At 40.4% G+C, this 19847-nt stretch overlaps 3 protein-coding genes across 3 annotated transcripts; 1 reads left to right on the plus strand and 2 right to left on the minus strand.

Moving 5' to 3' along the window:
* Positions 1-14: 14 nt before the first annotated feature.
* znhit3 (zinc finger, HIT-type containing 3) lies at positions 15-1971 on the minus strand. The gene is made up of 5 exons (XM_028422051.1): positions 1811-1971; positions 1010-1041; positions 861-926; positions 491-577; positions 15-401 (listed from the first exon to the last, which is right to left on the minus strand). Exons 1-5 carry the CDS (start codon positions 1876-1878, stop codon positions 199-201), a joined length of 456 nt encoding a protein of 151 aa, XP_028277852.1. The 5' UTR covers positions 1879-1971; the 3' UTR covers positions 15-198.
* A 1743-nt stretch (positions 1972-3714) lies between these two features.
* Positions 3715-11945, plus strand: vkorc1l1 (vitamin K epoxide reductase complex, subunit 1-like 1). The gene is made up of 3 exons (XM_028421448.1): positions 3715-3983; positions 6043-6152; positions 8150-11945. The coding sequence occupies exons 1-3, from the start codon at positions 3760-3762 to the stop codon at positions 8374-8376; spliced, it is 561 nt and encodes a 186-aa protein (XP_028277249.1). The 5' UTR covers positions 3715-3759; the 3' UTR covers positions 8377-11945.
* Positions 11946-12501: 556 nt separating this feature from the next.
* Positions 12502-18506, minus strand: gusb (glucuronidase, beta). The gene is made up of 12 exons (XM_028421261.1): positions 18235-18506; positions 17565-17750; positions 17303-17484; positions 17047-17189; positions 16730-16917; positions 16282-16434; positions 15968-16146; positions 15674-15820; positions 15125-15209; positions 13639-13815; positions 13410-13545; positions 12502-13196 (listed from the first exon to the last, which is right to left on the minus strand). Exons 1-12 carry the CDS (start codon positions 18448-18450, stop codon positions 13045-13047), a joined length of 1944 nt encoding a protein of 647 aa, XP_028277062.1. The 5' UTR covers positions 18451-18506; the 3' UTR covers positions 12502-13044.
* Between the last annotated feature and the right edge of the window lie 1341 nt (positions 18507-19847).

The raw sequence follows: 19847 nt of genomic DNA on the forward strand, positions 1-19847 counted from the left end.
ACTTGGTGGTTGACTGTGAAGTCTCTTTAATAGAAGAATGAATCCTGTTTGAAAAGGTTTCAGCGTTTATTTGAACATTATTTACTGTACACACTGCAGCAGGACAAGGCACAAACCAAGTGGCAGCAACCATTCAACATGCATAGCATGTGTAATCTAACCCTGGACATTTCACAAAAAAGCCATGCTGACGTTATTTTAGACGTCTTCATATTCACTGTTTGCTGATGGTTTAACTTCATTTTCTACAATTTTCAGACACTGGTCTGAAAATTCAACAAACAGGGGTTCTTGCATGGCGGCCTTCATTGCCTTGGCTTTGTTTTCTGCACCATCTATCAAACGCAACAACTGTCTAAGATGAGGGTTGCAAAGTAGATCTCTAAGCTCCTTTGACTGACCTGCAGGGAGAATGAAAAAACAAACAAACAAATTGCGTTATTAATGACTGTCAACAGTGTTAAAAAAACATTTAATGATATATTAATACCTAATAGTTGGAGCCTCTGCAGAGGCACTTTGTCAATGATTTCATCTTCATGTAGAATATCCTCAACAGTCCATGGCTCTCCAGAGACTGTGAAGAACACAGGAAAGGCAGAAGCTTAACGTCTGATATTTTACTGTACACATCTTAGAGCAGTATTTCAAAACCAATATTTTCCACAAGTTTATGGATTGATCTTGTGTTTATTTCAATCAGTGAAATGCATATTATTGCCTCTTAATGCAGGATTAGGCTGTGGATTTATTTTGACAGCTCGCCCAGTCTCTTAAAGTGTTTATAGAACTTCAAACTTTGTCCATGTTTCCACCTATTATAATTTAATACAGTTTGCTAAAATATATAAGCACTATACCAGTGCATGAAACATCCTTAGGTTCTGGTTTATGAGATGCAGGCTGCTCCGCTGGAACACAAGCATCTGTAAACACAAAGGAGAAAAATTAGAGAGAGTACAGCTACAACTTGTTTCAATAATTAAATGTTGACCTCAAGCTCATTTACCTTTATGCCTCTTGTAACAGCCAAGTGAACAACTGGAAGAGAACACAAATTAGTAATGATAATCTCTGTGCAATCCTTTATCAAGGCACACATGGCACAGCAATGTGGATATCGGTTCAGTGAATTGATGATGAATACAAAAAAAATTGCCTTGAACTACTTAAACCAACGTTGAAAACACCTTAAACTCCAGAATTGTGTTAGGTGGAAATCATTTAAATATTTATCGTTTTTAAAATGCACTTTGATGTTCTGTGGGCATTAATTAACATTTTATTCCACATATGAAACTAGTGTAAAATCTTTGAGCTCAAACCGGGTAATTTCCCGTTGTAGTACACCCTCCACGCCAGTTGGTGGCGACAATGCATGAATTTCTTGTTTGCTAACAGCCAATGAAACCTCAGAAGAACAACTCAATTTAATTTGGCCTGCACGGCTACCGTAACATGTGGTAACTATGTATAAAAATGTTTACATGCATTTACTTTAAAAACATTTTACTAATATACACGATGAATACTCGTGTATTTAGCTCCGCTTGGAAATGTGATCACAGACATCCTATCATTTAGTGTGACACTGTACGATAAAGCTCTAATTTAGCTATCGGCTAAAAAAAAAACAAAGAACAGCTGTGTTTTGAATTCTGTGAGTGATTTAATGGAAAGCGAGTCGTATAATATATGAGAAGCAATAGTGCGCTCTATTCTCAGATAACTTGCTGACTTTCTAACTGACTGAATCGGAAGCTAACCGGATGATAGCTAGCATGCAGTCCACTGGCTAATGTTTACTTACTATCTTATTTTGCAGGCCGGACATCTGTATTTGTGCGCCTGTTCGCTGCACACACCGCACAACTGCATGATCCAAGCAGGTAGAGAAAATAAATGATGATAAAACAAATAAGCTTGTCAGCTAAAGTTCATGTGTGGCGATCTAGGAAGCTACACCGAAGCAGTTTTTCCTTCAAAATAAAAGCTGGGAATTAACTTCCGGTGAAAGTACCACAAAAATACATCCTTAACACTGCTAAGTATTTAATATTCTCTATCATTTCTTATAAACCTATTTGTATAACATTTTCCGTTTATACTGTCAGAAGCCTCCATTTGGTTTTACTTTTAGTTACAAATGCAGTGTAGCCTTCTTTGTCCGGTTAAACATATTGTTTAAATGTGGGTGTGTCTATAATTAGGTCAACCAAGTGAACATCCAGATTGCTCCCAAAAGGAAGGTTATAGAGAGAAGAAGATTTTTTTTGCACTGGTAAGCACACTAACCTGTCGCACAATCAGCTACCAGCAAAAGAAATACAACATAGACTGGCAGAGTGAACATCAACATTTTAATTTTATTGAATTAAAATCTAGAATAACATCCTCTGCACAGACATGACTATATATATATCATTATATCTTCATCGAGCACACACCACTGACCTATATAGCTCAACACATACTATTCTTGCACAGCTGTAACATGAGAGGAGCAGGTCTTGTTACAGGGCAGACTACATGGAATGGGGGGGCTGACTCGTGACTGAATACTGGGCACATTCCCGGTGTCACAGCACTCCATTCACTGGATCAGGAAAGGCAGAGACACTTGTCCATGGTCAACTTCAGAAATCCAACATATGTCCAGATCTGAGGGGGGAATCAGAATTAAATGAAAAATAACAATAATAATAAATTGTCTGTGCTTACTGTTGTAACATTGTTACAAAGATAAACAGATGAGAAGGTGGTTATCACACCATAAATACTGTGCTAATGCTTTTTTTGCATGTAATCACTGGAATGAGGAATTCAGCAGACATGAAGCCACAGGCAGACATCATAATGTTTATACTGCGATAATGGTCACCTTCATTTATGGGTATGAACTGTATAACTAGTCTGCAGGAGGTCGTTGTTTACACAAACACACAAAGAGGAGGTTTTTTGTTCCATCACACATGCAATGGTTGAGAAAAAAAGCATCTTTACATACTACATACGCACACTGTTACCTGTAAACCCCTCGGAAAGCCATCAAGACGACGAGCTCTTGGTTCTTTTGCGTTTCATCTCGCTGTTGTGATATTTTTCTGCTATTTTCCTCTCGTGTCCAGCGGGGCAATGGCGGTTCGTGTTCATCTCGATTTCCCTCTTAGATCTCCCTTTGCCACCAGCGTGACACGAGTATTCAAGCAGGTTGTAATAGTCATATTGATCGTAAAAGGCCTCCTCGAAGGAGACGAATCTTTCCATATCTGTCGCCATTTGGACAGAGGACGCAGCAGCTTCTGTGCAGACGGGTCTTGGAGCGAGTAAACAGATGATGTCACACTGTTTATATACATGCGGTCATGTGATCAAGGCTCTTCCACTGTTGAAGGAAGTGTGAAGCATATGCTGTTATATTTCTTTTGCTTGTTACAGCGCTGATATCTGAGCAATAATAATACAATAAAAAAACGAGTATAATTTTATTTTGAAACAATTTTGACAGCGCATAAACCTTCCTAAAATGATGCACAGACCAAATTAAACATGGCCACATGTTTAAGTCAATGTATAATGTGAATAAATCCATGTATGACCCAGCCGGTTCTTTGGATTTTATGAGAGACAGCAGTTTTCGGTGCAGGTTCGGAGGGTTCAGATGTTTTGTCCCTCGCTCCGCGGCCCGCCCCTCACGGTGTGGCACGTCCTGACGCTTTTCCACGTCGCAGTTCTGTCTTACAGGCGAACTCGCTGCGTATGTATGCGTGTCTCCAGCAAGGCCAGAGAGTGATGGCGGCGCCCGTCCTGAGAGTGTCCACCCCTCGGTGGGAAAGAATAGCTAGGCTTCTCGTTTGCCTACTGGGCATATTGTTGTCTTTATATGCTTTTCACGTCGAAAGGGAAAAGGCACGGGATCCGAGTTATACGGCGATGTGCGATGTCAGCAGCTCCATCAGCTGTTCAAAAGTGTTCAGCTCAAGGTAATTTGAATTCAGCAAAGAGCGCCTACAGTGGCGCTCAATGAAGCTGGCTGCTATTGTGGCAATCTGGGAAGGGCTGCGCGGTTCAAACTGTCAGATGCCCTCAGCTAATATTTGACTGCTACCACGGGAACTAACTACACCCCATAACTGCTGACATTCTGTGTGCTGTTGACTAATTAGAAAATCTGCTTGAAAGATGTAAACTGTTGGCTAGCCATTAAATAAGCACAACATTAGCTATCTAGCACGGCGAAGCTAACTTTGCTAACCGTTAGCTAACGAAACCCTGTGGTTAAAGCTAACTTACTTTTTAGCCGGGTTGCTGTCAACAAAGTAGTGAGCTCTGTCAAATTATAAGTCACAGACTTGCTCATTATTCATGCTAACACCGGGTGGTTTTTGTGTGTCGAATGCTAACACATCTGTAACCAGGTATAGCACAAAAGTTGATGATAGCTTGTGCAGTCTGGCGTTATTGTTATGAGTGTGAGTTTGTGGTGTGTGGAGCAGTATATTAAACTGACTTATCTGGTCTTAAAGTTGGAGAATTCGGGATAACTTAACAGTTTAACTTGGTGGCTAGCTAGCGTGAGGGCTAGCTGTTATGCAGCTGTCATTAGCTGTGGTGCTATTGTCACTAGCTAACAGACCACCCAACAGTGAGGCTGCTTCAAGGGACAGGACACAGAACTGTACCAGAGGTCAGAGGTGGGGGGGGCTGTGTGGTATTGGCTGCCTGAGTGTCATCATCATCACACATTGTTAGCAGGTATAGATAAGTAGCTCCTAGATAAGAGTACAACTTTGTTTATAGAATACATTCTGTTAAGTTCCCACCAGCTTTAATGTGGGAATGAAAGTTTTAACCAACCCTACTGATTGAATCTGACTGAGAGTCTTAACAGTCCCTTAACAAACACGATCGGCACAACTGGAATGCAACCTGTCTGACTGAATCCATATTTATGTAGTGAGTGAGTCAATTCTCACAGATGGTCTCAGCTTTCAGTGCAGTAACCTGTAAACCATCAGTCATCTAAGCCAATTGTACAATGTATGTATATAGATTAACCCCCAACACCCACCCCACTCTTTATTTTTAAAGAATAATTTGTAATGTATAATGAATTGTCCATTTGTTGCATGTTCCTCTTTATATGTTGTCAGTTACAGATACACCACCAGCTAGAATGCCTGCTGTAGTAAAATAAACGGAAAGCATGACTTTTAGTCATGTGGTAGACATTTATTACACACATGAAGAATAAGCTCTGAGATGGAGGTAGATGCCATAAGATTGTTACAACACTTAATACTTCTCAAGGTTACTTTAAGACCCTGTGGGCTGCTGTTACGTGAAAGAAGTAAGTAAAAGAGTACTCTGAGGTATGGAGCGGCTTAGTGCTGCTGTTTTAGAGTTTTGTAGGAAAAAACCTTTAGTTTACTTGATGTTGGAAAAAGTATATTTTCAATCCTTTAGTAGAATCCCAATAGGTGTCATACAGATTGGTTTGTTGCAGAGCCAAAGCTTTAGTTTTGCTATTTTAAGGCACAGACTGGAATGAGACTGAATGCTTTGCAGGTTATAGCTGGAGGTGCAACAGCATTAACTGAGAGACGTAACACGTGGTTGTGGCAAAAAAGCTGAAAGTTAGCATGATTCACTTTAAACTCTGCTTTGAGGTTCATAAAATGAGGAAAAAGTCACCAAGCTATTCACACAGAAGGTGTGGCAAGTGTACAGCAAAGAGAGGTTGTGGCCAGAAAGTCAGTAAATTGATGATGTTTGGATACCGTGTAATCGTGTAGTTACATGTTTTATTTAACATAACATAAGACTAACTCAAACAGTTTTCTGTAAGAAAGTAAAAATACTGCTGACTTTTCCAGGGAAGTATTTCATATCAGCATTTGTTCTGATTGCTGCCTTCCAATTCTTTAATCTTATCTGTACTCATTTATTCTGATCACCAAGTTTTGAAATAACTTGGCTATGTTTACCTGCTTGATTGCGTAAAATAAAGTTGTAACCTTCCTCTGTTTGTGTGTGGTTTAGATGGGGTCGAGGATTTGGACTCTTGGGCTCAATTTTTGGAAATGACAGCGCACTGAACCAACCCAACAGTGTCTATGGGATTGTCTTTTATGCCTTTCAACTCCTTCTAGGTAACATGTTTTTTTTTTATTTCAGAGTAACCTGTCAATGAGGTATTAGAGAATTGAGGGCTAGCCTTTAGACTAGTTGCAACTGCTGACTCAACTCTGTGCCTTCCTGTGTCATGGCTATATTTGGCCAAACCTGACTCACATGATACTGACAGCATATATAAATATAATTAAACAGTTAAATGGAAAGAACATTTCAGACGCCCCTCATATTGAACTATGTGATTTATTTTTGCAATATAAGTGTAGTAATCTGCGGTAGCTTACTCCAAATATCCTGACTGTCAGTGATCATTAGAACTTCTCATGCGTGGCCTGTTTTAACTTGAACATTTTTCCTCCCTTTGGCCACATTCCTCTTCCTTCAGTACATTGATGGTGTTGCTGAGTCAGTCATGCTGGTTTGACATGTTTGCCTGCCGAGTGGCCTGTGGGCTTGCGTGGCCACCTGGAGCTGCCACAGAACAAGAGGTCCTTTTAGCCACAGCAGTTACCACTCATTTGACTAGCACAATAACAGCCCAGTTAAACCAAACTGCTGCTGCGGGTCAACGTTTCCATGTTAAAAAGGAGACGAGTCGGAGTCAGAACTTTGATTATTCTCATGGCCTCGCACTGGCCAATATTCACGAGTGGGCATGACTCCAAAATCTGCATAACCAGGGCTTTAATCCCTGACCGACGCCATTGTGCAGCTTAGAACTGCGGTTGCAAAACATGACATTAATGCTATGGTTGGTAATTTCTCGAGGTATTTTGTGCAACCTCAGCACAGGATTGTTGATCACATAGTTTTTCTACGACGCAAATGAACTGTGAAATAAATAAATGTTAGGCTGGATGAATACACAGGGTGGGGAAGAGGATTAGGGTCAGAGGGGAAAAAGCCCTGGGTTTAATCTGAGTTTTCTGAAGACAATTTTTAATAAATTATCTTTCATTGTTATTGATTCTGGAGAAAAAGAAGTATTCATAGCTAAGGGATGTAGTGGGGCAGGAAATTAAAACACATGGAAACGATGAAATGATTATTTAATCCTTTTAAAGCTGTGTACTTGATTTCTCCTGACTACATGAATTATTATTATTATTATTATTATTATTATTATTATTTTATTATAATAATTATTTTATTTTATTTTCCGATCATGGTGATGTGATCAGTGTAAGTTTATTACAATTTATGTTATTAGTGGCTAATGTAAATATACAGGTATGATCATTTTTATTGAGCAATCCAGTAAATTATCAAAATAGATTATCCTTTTGAACCCAGCACATTAACACATATCTGTGTAATGGCGAGCCATCACAGACATCATATGCAGATTATTTCTCTCCCTCAAGCATGTGCAGACACAACAGAAAAATTGAAGCTGAATATTTTTATCAGTCAGTGATTATAAAAAAAAAAATGGTCAACATAATGCTGAAATATTTCTGATGTCAAATTTATGGCAAAAACATTTTATCCAATGTTTAGAAATGATTAGAAGAATTAAAATATGGAAATCATCTCTGAATGAATGAATCATGAATGAATATCTTTCATCAAAGCAGATCATCCTGTGTCTTTGACTTCCAAGAGCCAACTCCCCTTTTTATATCACTTGGTCTGAAATGACAGGATTTCACTGCCTTTACAGAGCATTGATCAACCACGCTTACATCATATTATGCCATATAGTGCCAGTTGCCCATTTAGAGTAAGAGTAAACATAAGAAAAACAAAACAAAACAACTTTTAACCAAGACAAATTTAAATTTTAAGTTTCAAGTATACCAACATAAAACCTGAGGAGCCTTAGAACTGTGACGGAACCTCATGTGACGACAGAATGATATGACCAGTCTAAGATAAATGTCATCACGAGGAGGTTGATATCCTAAATAGAGAACCATGTGAGGCCTGTGAGAACTGCATGCACATCAGGTTGTGTGTTTCTTTTTCTCTGGTAACTTGCACAAAGCCCTCAAGTTTGTGTTTCTTGCTGTAGGAATGACTGTCAGTGCAATGGCCGCCCTTATTCTCATGACGACATCCATCTTGTCGGTGGTGGGTTCCCTCTACCTGGGTTACATCCTCTACTTTGTCCTAAAGGACTTCTGCATCATCTGCATCACCACATATGCGCTGAACTTCATTCTCTTTATTCTCAACTATAAGCGACTGGTTTACTTGAACGAGGCCTGGAAGCAGCAGCTTCAGGCTAAGCAGGACTAAGCTGCCAAGAACGGCAAGAAAAATACCACAAACAAAAAAAAAGAAAAGAAATGTGACCTCTGAACATTTGACTTGCCACCAGGAGACCTTGCTTCCAAACGATGTTTATTCTGCTGTGTGTTCAAACAAAAAAATGAAGAAATTTAACTTAAATGTTGGGCCTGACATCTCAATGTTGATTGCAAACACGGAAGGATCTGTAGGTAAAAGATGAGTTTTACTTTTAATTTCTTTCTCCTTGTTTAACATGTACTCACTTTAGGAAGGGGCTGTGTGTGTGAGTGTGTGTGAGTGAGAGTGTGTGTGTGTGTGTGTGTGTGTGTGTGTGTGTGTGTGTGTGTGTGTGTGTGTGAGGGACGGAACCCAAACGACCCAGGCAAGCAGAGGTGAGAACGATGGAGGACAACTTTCATTTGAACAAAAAAAGGATCGCAGAGTGGAAGCAGGACATTTAAAGGGGTTTACATGAAATGTCAAGAAAGCTCCTCTTACTGCACAGCGCATCTGCACTAAAACTCGGAGCTGAGTAATGGGTCCCAAATTAGAGAAAAACACTCATTAGGTTATCATACAGTTCAGATTTTTTTTTTCATGTTTACACTTTGTAGTAAGTTTTTTGAAGAGGACCACTAAAAGTAAACACGGGACAATGTGAGATATTGTGTGTAGTTCAGTCAGATTGTTTGTTTTGCAATTCTGTAAATAGCTGCTGAGCAATATTCCAGGCTAGATTGTGATTTAGTGTTGACACAAACCTTTAAGGAAAAATGGAAAAAAAAGACAAAAAACAGGAGAAAAAAAACATGAATCTGGGACAGTGATCACGGTCACAGGTAGGAGGATGAGTCTGAAGTTGCTCTGGGGACGTCTTCTGTCCTATAATCCTGGTCAGGCATGCAGTTCAGATGTGTATGTGGATTTCTTTGTTGTAAGTGGTCATTGTTTCATCTGAAGCCACAGACACAAGTAAACAAAACTGCAGGTTCTTTTCACAACGTTGGCGTAAACGGCACCCTCACTCTTTATTTTGTTGTTGTCATGTGAAAAGCATTCCTGACCACCACACCAAGTGGGATCCATAAAGACTTATGTGCCTAAAGGAGTGTTAAGGTGAATTACCTTCCTTTTTGTTTTTGTTTTTTTGTTTTGTTTTTTGGATATGGGTGGGTAATGTCATGTTAACACCAGTTTTTTTTTGTCACTGTTTTATTGTCACAGGTCCAAGGCTTTATTTTTATGATCATAATTTTGTAAATTGAGATACCAGTGAAGTGTTTCTCCCTCCCTAATAGAGTCTCATGAGGTAGCAAAAGGCTGCTACACTGTGATTGTCTGCTCAACGGCAGAGCGGCCTGGTGGCAGAAGCGTCTCTTCATCTCTGCTGTGCTAATGTCCGTCTGGCTTTTGTATCCATTTGATGTCAATTGAACAGTAACGGTGATGTTGTCAAGCTGAGTTACAGTTCATTTGCAGAATGGTGAACAAAACGCAAGGGGAAAATGTAACGTTTGTAAGAAAACGGCGCGTTTAAGCCATATGTGGAGTTTTTAGGTCACACTAAGTGGTTGATCTCATAATGAGCAGAGATCGGTCACTGTATGGAGAAAGCAAACGGAGCCTGTAGAGAAGTGAGGGCAAGACCATCATCTCTTTCCATCCAGAATTCACTGATCACAGTGTCACATGCATGGTACACTATCTCCTGGCTTTTCATGTATGTCGGCCACCGGACAATCTTGCACACACTGTCAAAGATCTGTAACACTCGTAGTAATAACTGTAAAACGTGTTTTCATCTGTAGTGAGAAACCAGCTTGTTAATAGTTTCCATGACATGACCTTCACATCCTAGTAGAATTTTGTTTAATGGGGCAAGGGTTGTAAAGTATGGATGATAGCAGAAGTCATTCCAGTCATGCATCATCTGTAGTGTATAAAACAGAAATCTGAGATGAGGAGGAAACTTGGTGTTCTTACATGTTGTGACTCATTTACTACTTGTCATAGGTACACCGTTGGCCTTTTTCCAAAGCATATATTCAGTCTGGTGATCAATACATCCTTCAAAGTGAAGATTTAGCATCATGTGTCCATACTACAAGCTATATATTACCCAGAATGCAAATTAGCTTGATTAACATCACTGCAAAGATTTTCATGGATTATGTTAAACTGTTGCCTTTAGGTGCATTTTTATTTGTTTCCTGAACTTGAACTCCTTCAAACACTTGTGCGGCTTTAGGAAAAGGTGAACGTGATGGGTAGTAAAGCAGCAGAAACATGCAAAAACCACTAGAGTCCATGAAACTGTGCGTCCTTCATCGTTTGTTTGCATCACATCGTAGCAAGTCTTGTGTAAGAGCTTCTTAATCCACAGTATTGCTTGGTCTGGCTTGCGACAGGTTCTTCATCTCACCTCACAATGAGATTACCAACCGCCACTGTTTGGTCTTTGTTTATCGGGAAAGCCCGCGCACTCTCATGTAAGACAAGTCTCCTATGGATTCACTTGTACATGTTTATTCAGAGAAGTCCAACTGACACAACTTGCTAGGTTTTTTTTTGGCAACAAGTATAGGTCCTGTGAGTGTTGACATAGAACTGACAAGTATACAATAGATAGCCTATCGATATGTTCCTGATTCCAGTCATATGCAAGCCTATTCCATTAGTCATGTGTCGTTTGAGAACTTGGGAAGGAATTTGGACACTCAGTCAAAGGTTTGTGAAACATTTGGCTGATAAAAGGACGATTTAATGTCAAAAAAGACGGTCAGAACGTTAACTACATTACCACTACTACATTCTCATAAGAATTCATTTAGGCCCTGAGGTATAACTGCCATGTTAGTTGCATCACCAATGCCAACAAAAGTGCCTTCTGTTTGATCACTAGGCCTTGAGCCAAAGACGAGCAACAGTAATAGCCTTGTAAAGAAAGAAAAGAATGGTAACTGCAACAGACACTTCAGCTTGCCTTCCTTAGGATGTAATCTGATAAATTGGTAATTCCCAAAGATTCAGTATCAGTGCAAGGATCCATTCAAAAATTGCCAGACAAAACGCCCTGTCAAATCAATGGCTGTTCCTCTTCTTCTTTCCTGAACTCCACTTTATAATTATCATCTTTATTTTGTCTAGCTAGGACATGTTTGTTAGTGAATAATACACTCTGTTCAAATGATAAGATTGTAACATTCTTTTGGCATCATTAATTATGCCCTTTATCTGTATAGACTGTTAACATTCTGGGTTATTTTAGTTAATAAAGTCGAGGGGTTTGGGGGGGAGGGCTAGGAATCCATGTGTCAGCATAAAATGTTTATTCAATTTCTTTGTGGAGGAAAACTTAACTGGGTTTGCTTCTGTATTGCCAAATATGTTTTAAAATGCTGTATTTTCTTACATGGAAAAGTGTTACATGAATGGTAGGAGGACGCAGAAAAAAAACGCTCTGTTTAAATCCAGCTTACCTTAAGGGAAAACTGTGGAAACGTCGACATGAAAACATTTTTAATTGTGTCATTGTCATGTGAAAATGATCTACCATTAAAACATTCCCTCTGAAACCCCCTGTCACTTTAAGTTATTCAAATTAAACTAAATGGTGTTGAACAACTATAAAACGTGTGGCTGTTAAATAAATAGCTGTATATTTATTATAAGATGTTTTTCTTCTACTTACTCAAATGTACTTTAAGCGATTGTCCCTTTAGGGTTAACTGTCTTGCCCACGGACACATCAACATGCAGCCAGGACAGGGGATCGAACCACCAACCTTATGGTTAGTAGATAACCACTCTCTAACCTGAGCCACAAAAGACTGTTAAATAATGCAGTGATGCACTTTTGTCTGGTGTGTATGCATGCATGCAGCATGCAGGTAAACTGGGGTGGTGTACAGCTACTGCACCAAAAGCAGCTGTAAATACAGAGGTCCAAACTTATGACGAGGTGCAGGAAGAGTCACCGAGTGAGGAGTCTAATCACGGTCACACCATCTAAACGTCACTCAACCCTGTAGTTGTGTTTGTAGTTATATATATATAAAAAAACCCAGTCACAGTAAATCCAAACTTCACTCTAACTATATGCTTTGGAATAAAAACAAAAAACTCACTGCATATAAGACATGTTTGTCTTTAATACCTTGATATCAAATGTGATTCATTTTCTGTTTTATTTGATTATAAAAATAAAAGTTTTCAGTTTCAGCATTGATATTCACATTAACATTGCACATAAAAAGTATTTGTTCAATGAGCAAAGCTAAAAAGTCAGGATTTACAAAACTTACAAACAATACATTCTCAGTAACCAACAATTTGTGTGAGACTACTAAAGCGTTATGTTACTTTTAAAGTACTAGTAACACTTCTCTCATAGTGTCTTAGTGATGTGCGCACACTGTGAAAAAAGGTCCGATCTAATCACTGGTGAATTGGCCTTTAAATGACAGCATCGGAACATCCTTATATCCTATCATTATTATAAAATGCATTCCTGATGAAGCTAATTTATAACGCTCAATACTGCTGAGAAAAAAACAATTATAGTGTTGAAGGAAGAGCTCTGAATTTAGGAATGTGATCTGCAAACACACTGAAATGTTTCACTGACAGAATACCACCTGCATAGTGCTCACAAAGGACCGATGACTGCACGTCTCAGAGCGAACAGGGGTATTTCATCCATGGAGGCAGTATGCCTGTTTCATTGGCCAGTCTCCAGTACCTCTCCTTCAGGATGAAGGCTGCTGCTTTGGGCTGCCTTTGCCTGGTGAAAACACCCTTCTTGTTCCCCACCACACGAGTGATCCCTGTAAAAACAGAAAAGATCGTCAAGAGCCTAGTCACCAGGCCTAAACGATCCTAAAGTGATGCAAAATAACAACTTGATTTAGTAAAATTTGGTGCATATGCTGATGTGAACCCCTGCTTACTGAAGAGATCCCTTTATCTTAGAGGGAAGTGCAGTTCACTGAAGAACCAACAGTTCTGGTTCTGCAGGTTGCATTTTGTAGTTGCAGTACCTTGTACAGTCATGAAGTCGGCAAAGTTCCAGATGAGTTCACCAATGACATACTGCTTCCTCTTCTGGTCAAACACGTTGTGGTAGCTCTGCAGGACTGCCTTCTGGTACTCCTCAGTAAACATCATGGGTGGATCCTGAAGAATGAAAAAAATGTATGGCAATTAGGGTCTCTGAGGTGGAAGGCTGGGAAACTGACATTCAGTGTAGACAGGTGCGTGTGTTCTCACGCTGTGTATTCCTGCAACTGCATCTGCTCCATATTCGCTCTGGATGATAGGCTTCTTGTACTTTCCATACCAGTTCTCAAACTGAGTGTTGAGCTGGATGGGGATGACCTCCAGGTGGCCTGGGTCATGGTACCATGAGAAGTAACTGTTTACACAGACCACATCAACATAGGGAGCCTAGGAACAGGACGAGAATAAAACACAAACCCCAATAATTACAGCTGGAAATAAATTATTAGCTCCCCTTTGAAAATTCTTTTTCAAATATTTACCAAGTGCTGTTTAACAGAGCAAAGGCAATGTACACCTTTCTAAACCGCAGTATTTCCCTTAAAGGTAGGGTAGGAGATTTTGAAAACTCAGTGAGAGTCAGCCAGTAAACACACGCCCCTTTCTCTCGGCGTTCACCCCGAAGCCACGCCTCCCAACCAGTCTGTGACTTCGGCCATCATGCACGTACCTCTCTGATGCGCACAGAGCAGGAAGAGAGTGACAACCAGCCAATACTCCACGCAGGGGCGCCTCGTAGGATTGGCTGATGTTTTTAGCGTTAAAGCTTCCACAGATGATTCATATTCTTCGTTTTAAAGCGAAACTGACAAACTAATCGGTTGCTATCGGATTGTAAAGAGAAGTTACACTAATTTAACAAAAAGTGCATCAGAATGAAATCCCCTACCCTACCTTTAATTACTTTCATTTACACAAAGTAACACAAATCAAACTACCACCTTCAATATTATTGACAGTAAAGTACATTATTGCTAAAGCCAGTATCATTCACTCAGCAGCACACCTTTGCTGCAGATACTCAATCCCTTTAAGCTGCTAACTACACTGAAAGGTTCTCCTCGCTGCACAGGAATGTGACAAACATCTCAGGCATGTCAACTTAACATTCAAAATCTGAGAAGATAAATTTCTGAAGGATACCCTGACCATGTTATCTGCTCCTTAGCTGTTAATCTGGTATTTTATAATCCACTAGAGGCCTCTGTCTTAATAAATCAAAGCATTCAGTCACTGACATGATCTGACTTGCAGCACAGAGGTGTATTTTGCCCTTGTCATTCCTGCACAGGCTACTAACGTGAACATGCCTCACCCTAAACTGCACGTAAACAACTCCCACAAAAATACAGCGTTTCATTAATGTGGTGTTATCGTTTCCTCTGATGCATAATTTAAATCAAGTGAGCTGCATCATCGTTCTAGTTACTCACTATACATTGCTGGTTAATGTGTTATTTTTCATGACAGACAGCCTCTTCACAAACACTGATTCTGTATCATTCCTTTTCTTTTTTATTTATATTATTGTAGCAAGGCAACCTTCATATTTCTCTGTCACAGTGGAGCAGTGTCTTGCTGCTGCTCTCTATCTCTGACCACACCCAGCAGTGACTTCTCTGTGTACAGACTCACTGCAGTCAAAGCACTGGAGGTCGACAAAAACAACAACTTCTAAGCAGGTTTTGAGACATACCCCTTTGTCCCTGGCATAGTTGCTGTCTGTGATATAGGTGACAGGTCTGGTGGAGTCCAGAGCTTTGGTGTGTTTGATCAAAGTTCTGTAAGAAAAACAAAACATAATTGGGGGTTAATAATGGGGTTAATACAGATTGATAATTACAATGAACTGTAATAGCTGTAGTTCCAAAACACAGATTGTATGTATCACATGTTAAAGCACATGTTTGTGTGGTGGAAATATGTGCACACTGTTGGGTAGTAGTTGTACAGGTTGATAATTTGTCTGCTATGTTTGCTGTTGAAGCCTCGGGCTGTTACTGAGCTCCAGCTGTTCAGCACAACTTCCTGACTACTCTTACTGCATTCCCCACATTACAACAAATGGGACTGTGGCTGACAAACAAGGCATAGTCTCTCACAGACGGACTGAGTTATCAATAGTCTGGATTTGATTGTGGTGTCCTTGTTCTTGTTGATCATCAGCAAAAACCTAAAGGCCTTGTTTGTGTACTGATCATTATCTGTCGACTATTGCTTCAAAATATGGATCCCCAGAACTTACTTGAAATAAAACTCAGCGGGTGGCATCTCGGCAGCCGGTTCATTAGCGACTGACCACATGACCACAGAGGGATGGTTCTTGTCCCTGCGTACAAGCTCGTCCATGACATCCAGGTGGTGGGCCAGAGAGGCATTTCCAAAGCTGCGTCTGTATCGGCAAGGCACAAAATATCTTGCTTCATCATTTTAAGTTAGGCATCTTAAGTTCAACATGCAACTCAGATAGGACATTTAAATCTGATGTGTGCCACAGTTACACAGTCCTCACAGAGACAGTGTGAGCAGTGACACTTACATGTCTTTGATTCCCACCCCTGGGCACTCATCTATCACCACGATGCCATGGCGGTCGCACATCTGCAGTATCTCCTCAGCATAGGGGTAGTGGCTGGTACGGAACGAGTTGGCCCCCAACCACTTCAATAAGTTAAAGTCCTTCACGATTAGGGGCCAGTCCAAGCCTTTACCTCGAATCTACAGCACACAGTAAACACAAAAAGACTCTGAATTACATTTACATTTACCACACTTATCAGACTGAGATCTGCGGCGATGCTGGCAGAGATAAGAGCTCCATAAAAGGTTTTGCTTCCCTCTAGTGGTACTCACGTCAGAGTCCTCGTGTTTATTGACCCCATGGAAGTAGAAAGGCTTGTTGTTGATGAGGAACTGGGTGCTGGTAACGTTGACTGTCCGGATGCCAACTGGCAGAGTATACACATCCTCATAGGCTGATTTCTTGTCAGCTGCCATTAGATGAACCTGAGTGCAAATGTTAACAGAGGAGTCCATTAATGTACGAGATAACGAACACGTCAAAGTGAAAATCACAACAGCAGTTTAGCAGCTATTGCAAAGAGAACTCCACTCTGATTTACCATGGCACATGACACACAAGTTATTTAAGGTTAATGCAATAGCCTGTTGGTCTTATCTGCAAGGAGCCAGAAGAGTTTACCCTTATACTGACAGAAAGACTTATTAATCTCAAATCTAATCTGTCCTACATCTGATGCTCTGCAAAGACACATTAATATACAGCGGCATGTCATCTTACCTCCAAGGTGTAAAGATAACCTGGATTCTCATGCATCATGTATGGCCACCACAGCTTAACATTCGTCACTTTGATCACACCAGACATGTCATTAGAGGAGGCCACACAGTGGCCATCTTTATCTATCAAAGTAACCTTCAGGCTGACTGTGGCAGCTCCTTGGACTGACACTTTGTATTTAACAAGACCTGAAATGAAGAGAAAACAGAAACAGTTACAGGTGTGTTTATCACATTAGATGTAAACATCACAAATGTTTTAGAATAAGTTAGGATTTGAAACTGAAGTTTATGAGTTAATCCTTTGTATTCATTTACCAGTGTCATCCAAGAAGTCAGTGACTACTGTGATGTCATCCACGTACACCTTAGGAGTGGTATACAGCAGGACAGGACGATGTATGCCAGCATAGTTGAAGAAATCGAAGTAGATGTTTTGTACAAAAAATCCAGCAGGATACCTGCAGACCAATTACATCCCCCTTGTTATCTAAATACTCTCAGATGTTAAAGGAAAGGAACTAGAACGCACATCAAATGTCACTGAGGCAAGACTTAATTTTGCTAAGCTTACTTGGTGGGGTCGTCCATGTGCTGGATGATGCCTGGGGGAAGCGTCTCCAGAGTCAGAGTGTTGTTGACAGCAATGGTGATCCTGCACGGCATCGTTGGGTCCTTCCGGATTAAACTGCCAATCTCAGCCTCAAATGGAAGATGGCCCCCATTATGCTCAGTCACTTTCACACCATTCACCCACTGCAAAGGGAAAGGACAAAGACTTTACCTTTTCTCCTTCTTTTAACTCTGACTTCAGTGAGTTTACCGTTTGTACTCACCACTATTGAATAATAGTGAGCACTTCCCACTCTGAGAACCACTCTCGTTCCCTCATCAGCGATCCAGCGGGCAGGCACCACCACCTCCCGCTCATACCACACCCAGCCAATGAAGTCCCTCAGAGCAGGGTCCTGTGTGATGTCATTGTAGCTGGCAGGAACTGGCATGTCAATCACTGGGCCCGTCTACATAAAACAAAAGTGACAACACTGCACTTTATTTTTGTTTTTTGTAAGCGTTTGATTACTGTAGTGACAAACAGAATGTAATGCAAACCATTTAAACTCTATACTTGATATTTAAACTATGTTTATGAATTGCATTGCCTTCAGTATTTATGCACATTTTATCTTTCAGCATTTCAGCTGTTTTGGGGGAAATATTAGACAATTTAGTCTCCAAATGCTTCTTTAAATCAACACATTATGACAAATTTACACTTGTCACTGCTGCAGATCCAGATCCAAGCCAAAACGCCCACGGTCTACTGGCAGGATGATTTGTAATGTCATACAGTGTCTGTACATGTCTGCCTAAAGTAGAACTATACAACTTATGTGTTTTGGCCTATATGTTTGTTTTAAATGTTTATTTCCACTTTTCATGTGTCACATAAACACAGAGATCTGCTTTATTCTGCCTGATATGCGCCGTTAGGGCCCTGCTCACCTCTGCCAGGCGACTTTTGTACCATGCCCCCACGAAGCCCTGGTTCCTGTTCGGGGACTTGTCAGCCCTGAACGCCCACAGCCCGTTCAGCTCCTTCAGCTCTCTGGAGGGAGACTCCCGGGGGAAGAGCATGCCGCCGTCCAGCGGACACACCGCGCTAAACACGGCGAAGAGACACAAAAGCCTCAACACTCCGAGTCTATCAGGGGAGGACATGCTAACAACTCTTCCACTGTGCACGCGGAAAGTAACCCCGCGGGTTTTGTTGCTGTTTCAGTCACATGATTTAGTTTGCAGTCACGTGATAATGTCTCGCGTTGCTTTTGCTGACCAGCGGAAATTTGTAGACTGTAAAGAGGGCCGATGGTAAACGATTATAAAGCTAAGAGGCTCATTTAATTACACACTGTGAAAGAAACAAAGATAAAAATTACATTTACACATAATAATAATGGTATGATAAGACGTATGGGTTTTTATTTATGTTATTGTTTAACATTGTAAATGTAAAAGTTATGGTAATGCTAATTTCAAAGACCAAGAGCCAAAAATTTAGCTTTTAACACAAAGACTAATCTATGACAAAAAGAAACGTATTCTGAGTTTCATCCTCAGCCATACCAATTTATAATTCGACTGCACAGCTAAGTAATTAACACAAGATGGCGCCAAGAACTCGTATTTATAATCAACGACAGCGCCCAAACTCATCACTTGACTGACTTGTATGTGTCATATTGGGCCTCCATAATGATCAAATTCCCTTTCAGCATAAAGTTTACTTGGAATAAAAAACCTGCTAGGAGCCACAGGCCCATACAATTTGTATAAAGCATAAAGTCTAACAATGTAATATATTCTTTTAAACCCGTCAAGTTCATTAGTATGTTCATAAAGTAGTAGAGCAGGTGTGGCCTATCTGCACAAATCTATACATGTAATAATGTTGAGGTGAGCTTAAAGGATGTTTTTGAAGTTGAGAAAAATATCCTTTAGAGATAAAAACCAGAGACTTTTTTCCCCCTGATCTGTATTTTGGTTTTTGCTTTTCTGGTTATTTTGAAGTTATCTGATGTTTCATGTAGTGTTTCATTGTTTCTGTGTCTCTGACCGTAGTTGTGTGTTAAGTTCCTTGTTTCCTGTTTTACTTTGAAAGTCCTGTCGTCCTTGTGTATTCCCTGGTGTTTTACTTCCCCTGTGTTTCCCGCCTTTTGTGATTACCTGATTGTGTTCACCTGCGTCTTGTTGCCTGTGCCCTCTGTTCTTGTCAGGTCTGTGAAGCCTCCAATACACTGTGCGATTTTGGGGAAGTCTGTGTTTAACACCAACTCACACAGTACGAATAAAACGCGTGCGATGTCAAGTCAAAGCTCACGATGGTCGGCTGCTACGTCACTGCTCACAATACACACAAATTCAGGTGCTCAGGTGATCACATTGAACTGGAAATTTAACATGTCTAACCCGGAGCTGTTGCTGTTTCAAAGGAAAAATCTAAGTCAGTCACAATCTGTGCTGCGTGTTGCTGCCTCAGCTCATCAAATATAGCCTCCATCAATTCTGTCCAATGCCATGTGGGCACCGCCATGTTTGTTATCATCTGAAACAATTTC

The sequence above is a fragment of the Parambassis ranga genome, chromosome 14 (genome assembly GCF_900634625.1).
Source record: "Parambassis ranga chromosome 14, fParRan2.1, whole genome shotgun sequence".
Classification (NCBI taxonomy): Eukaryota; Metazoa; Chordata; class Actinopteri; family Ambassidae; genus Parambassis; species Parambassis ranga.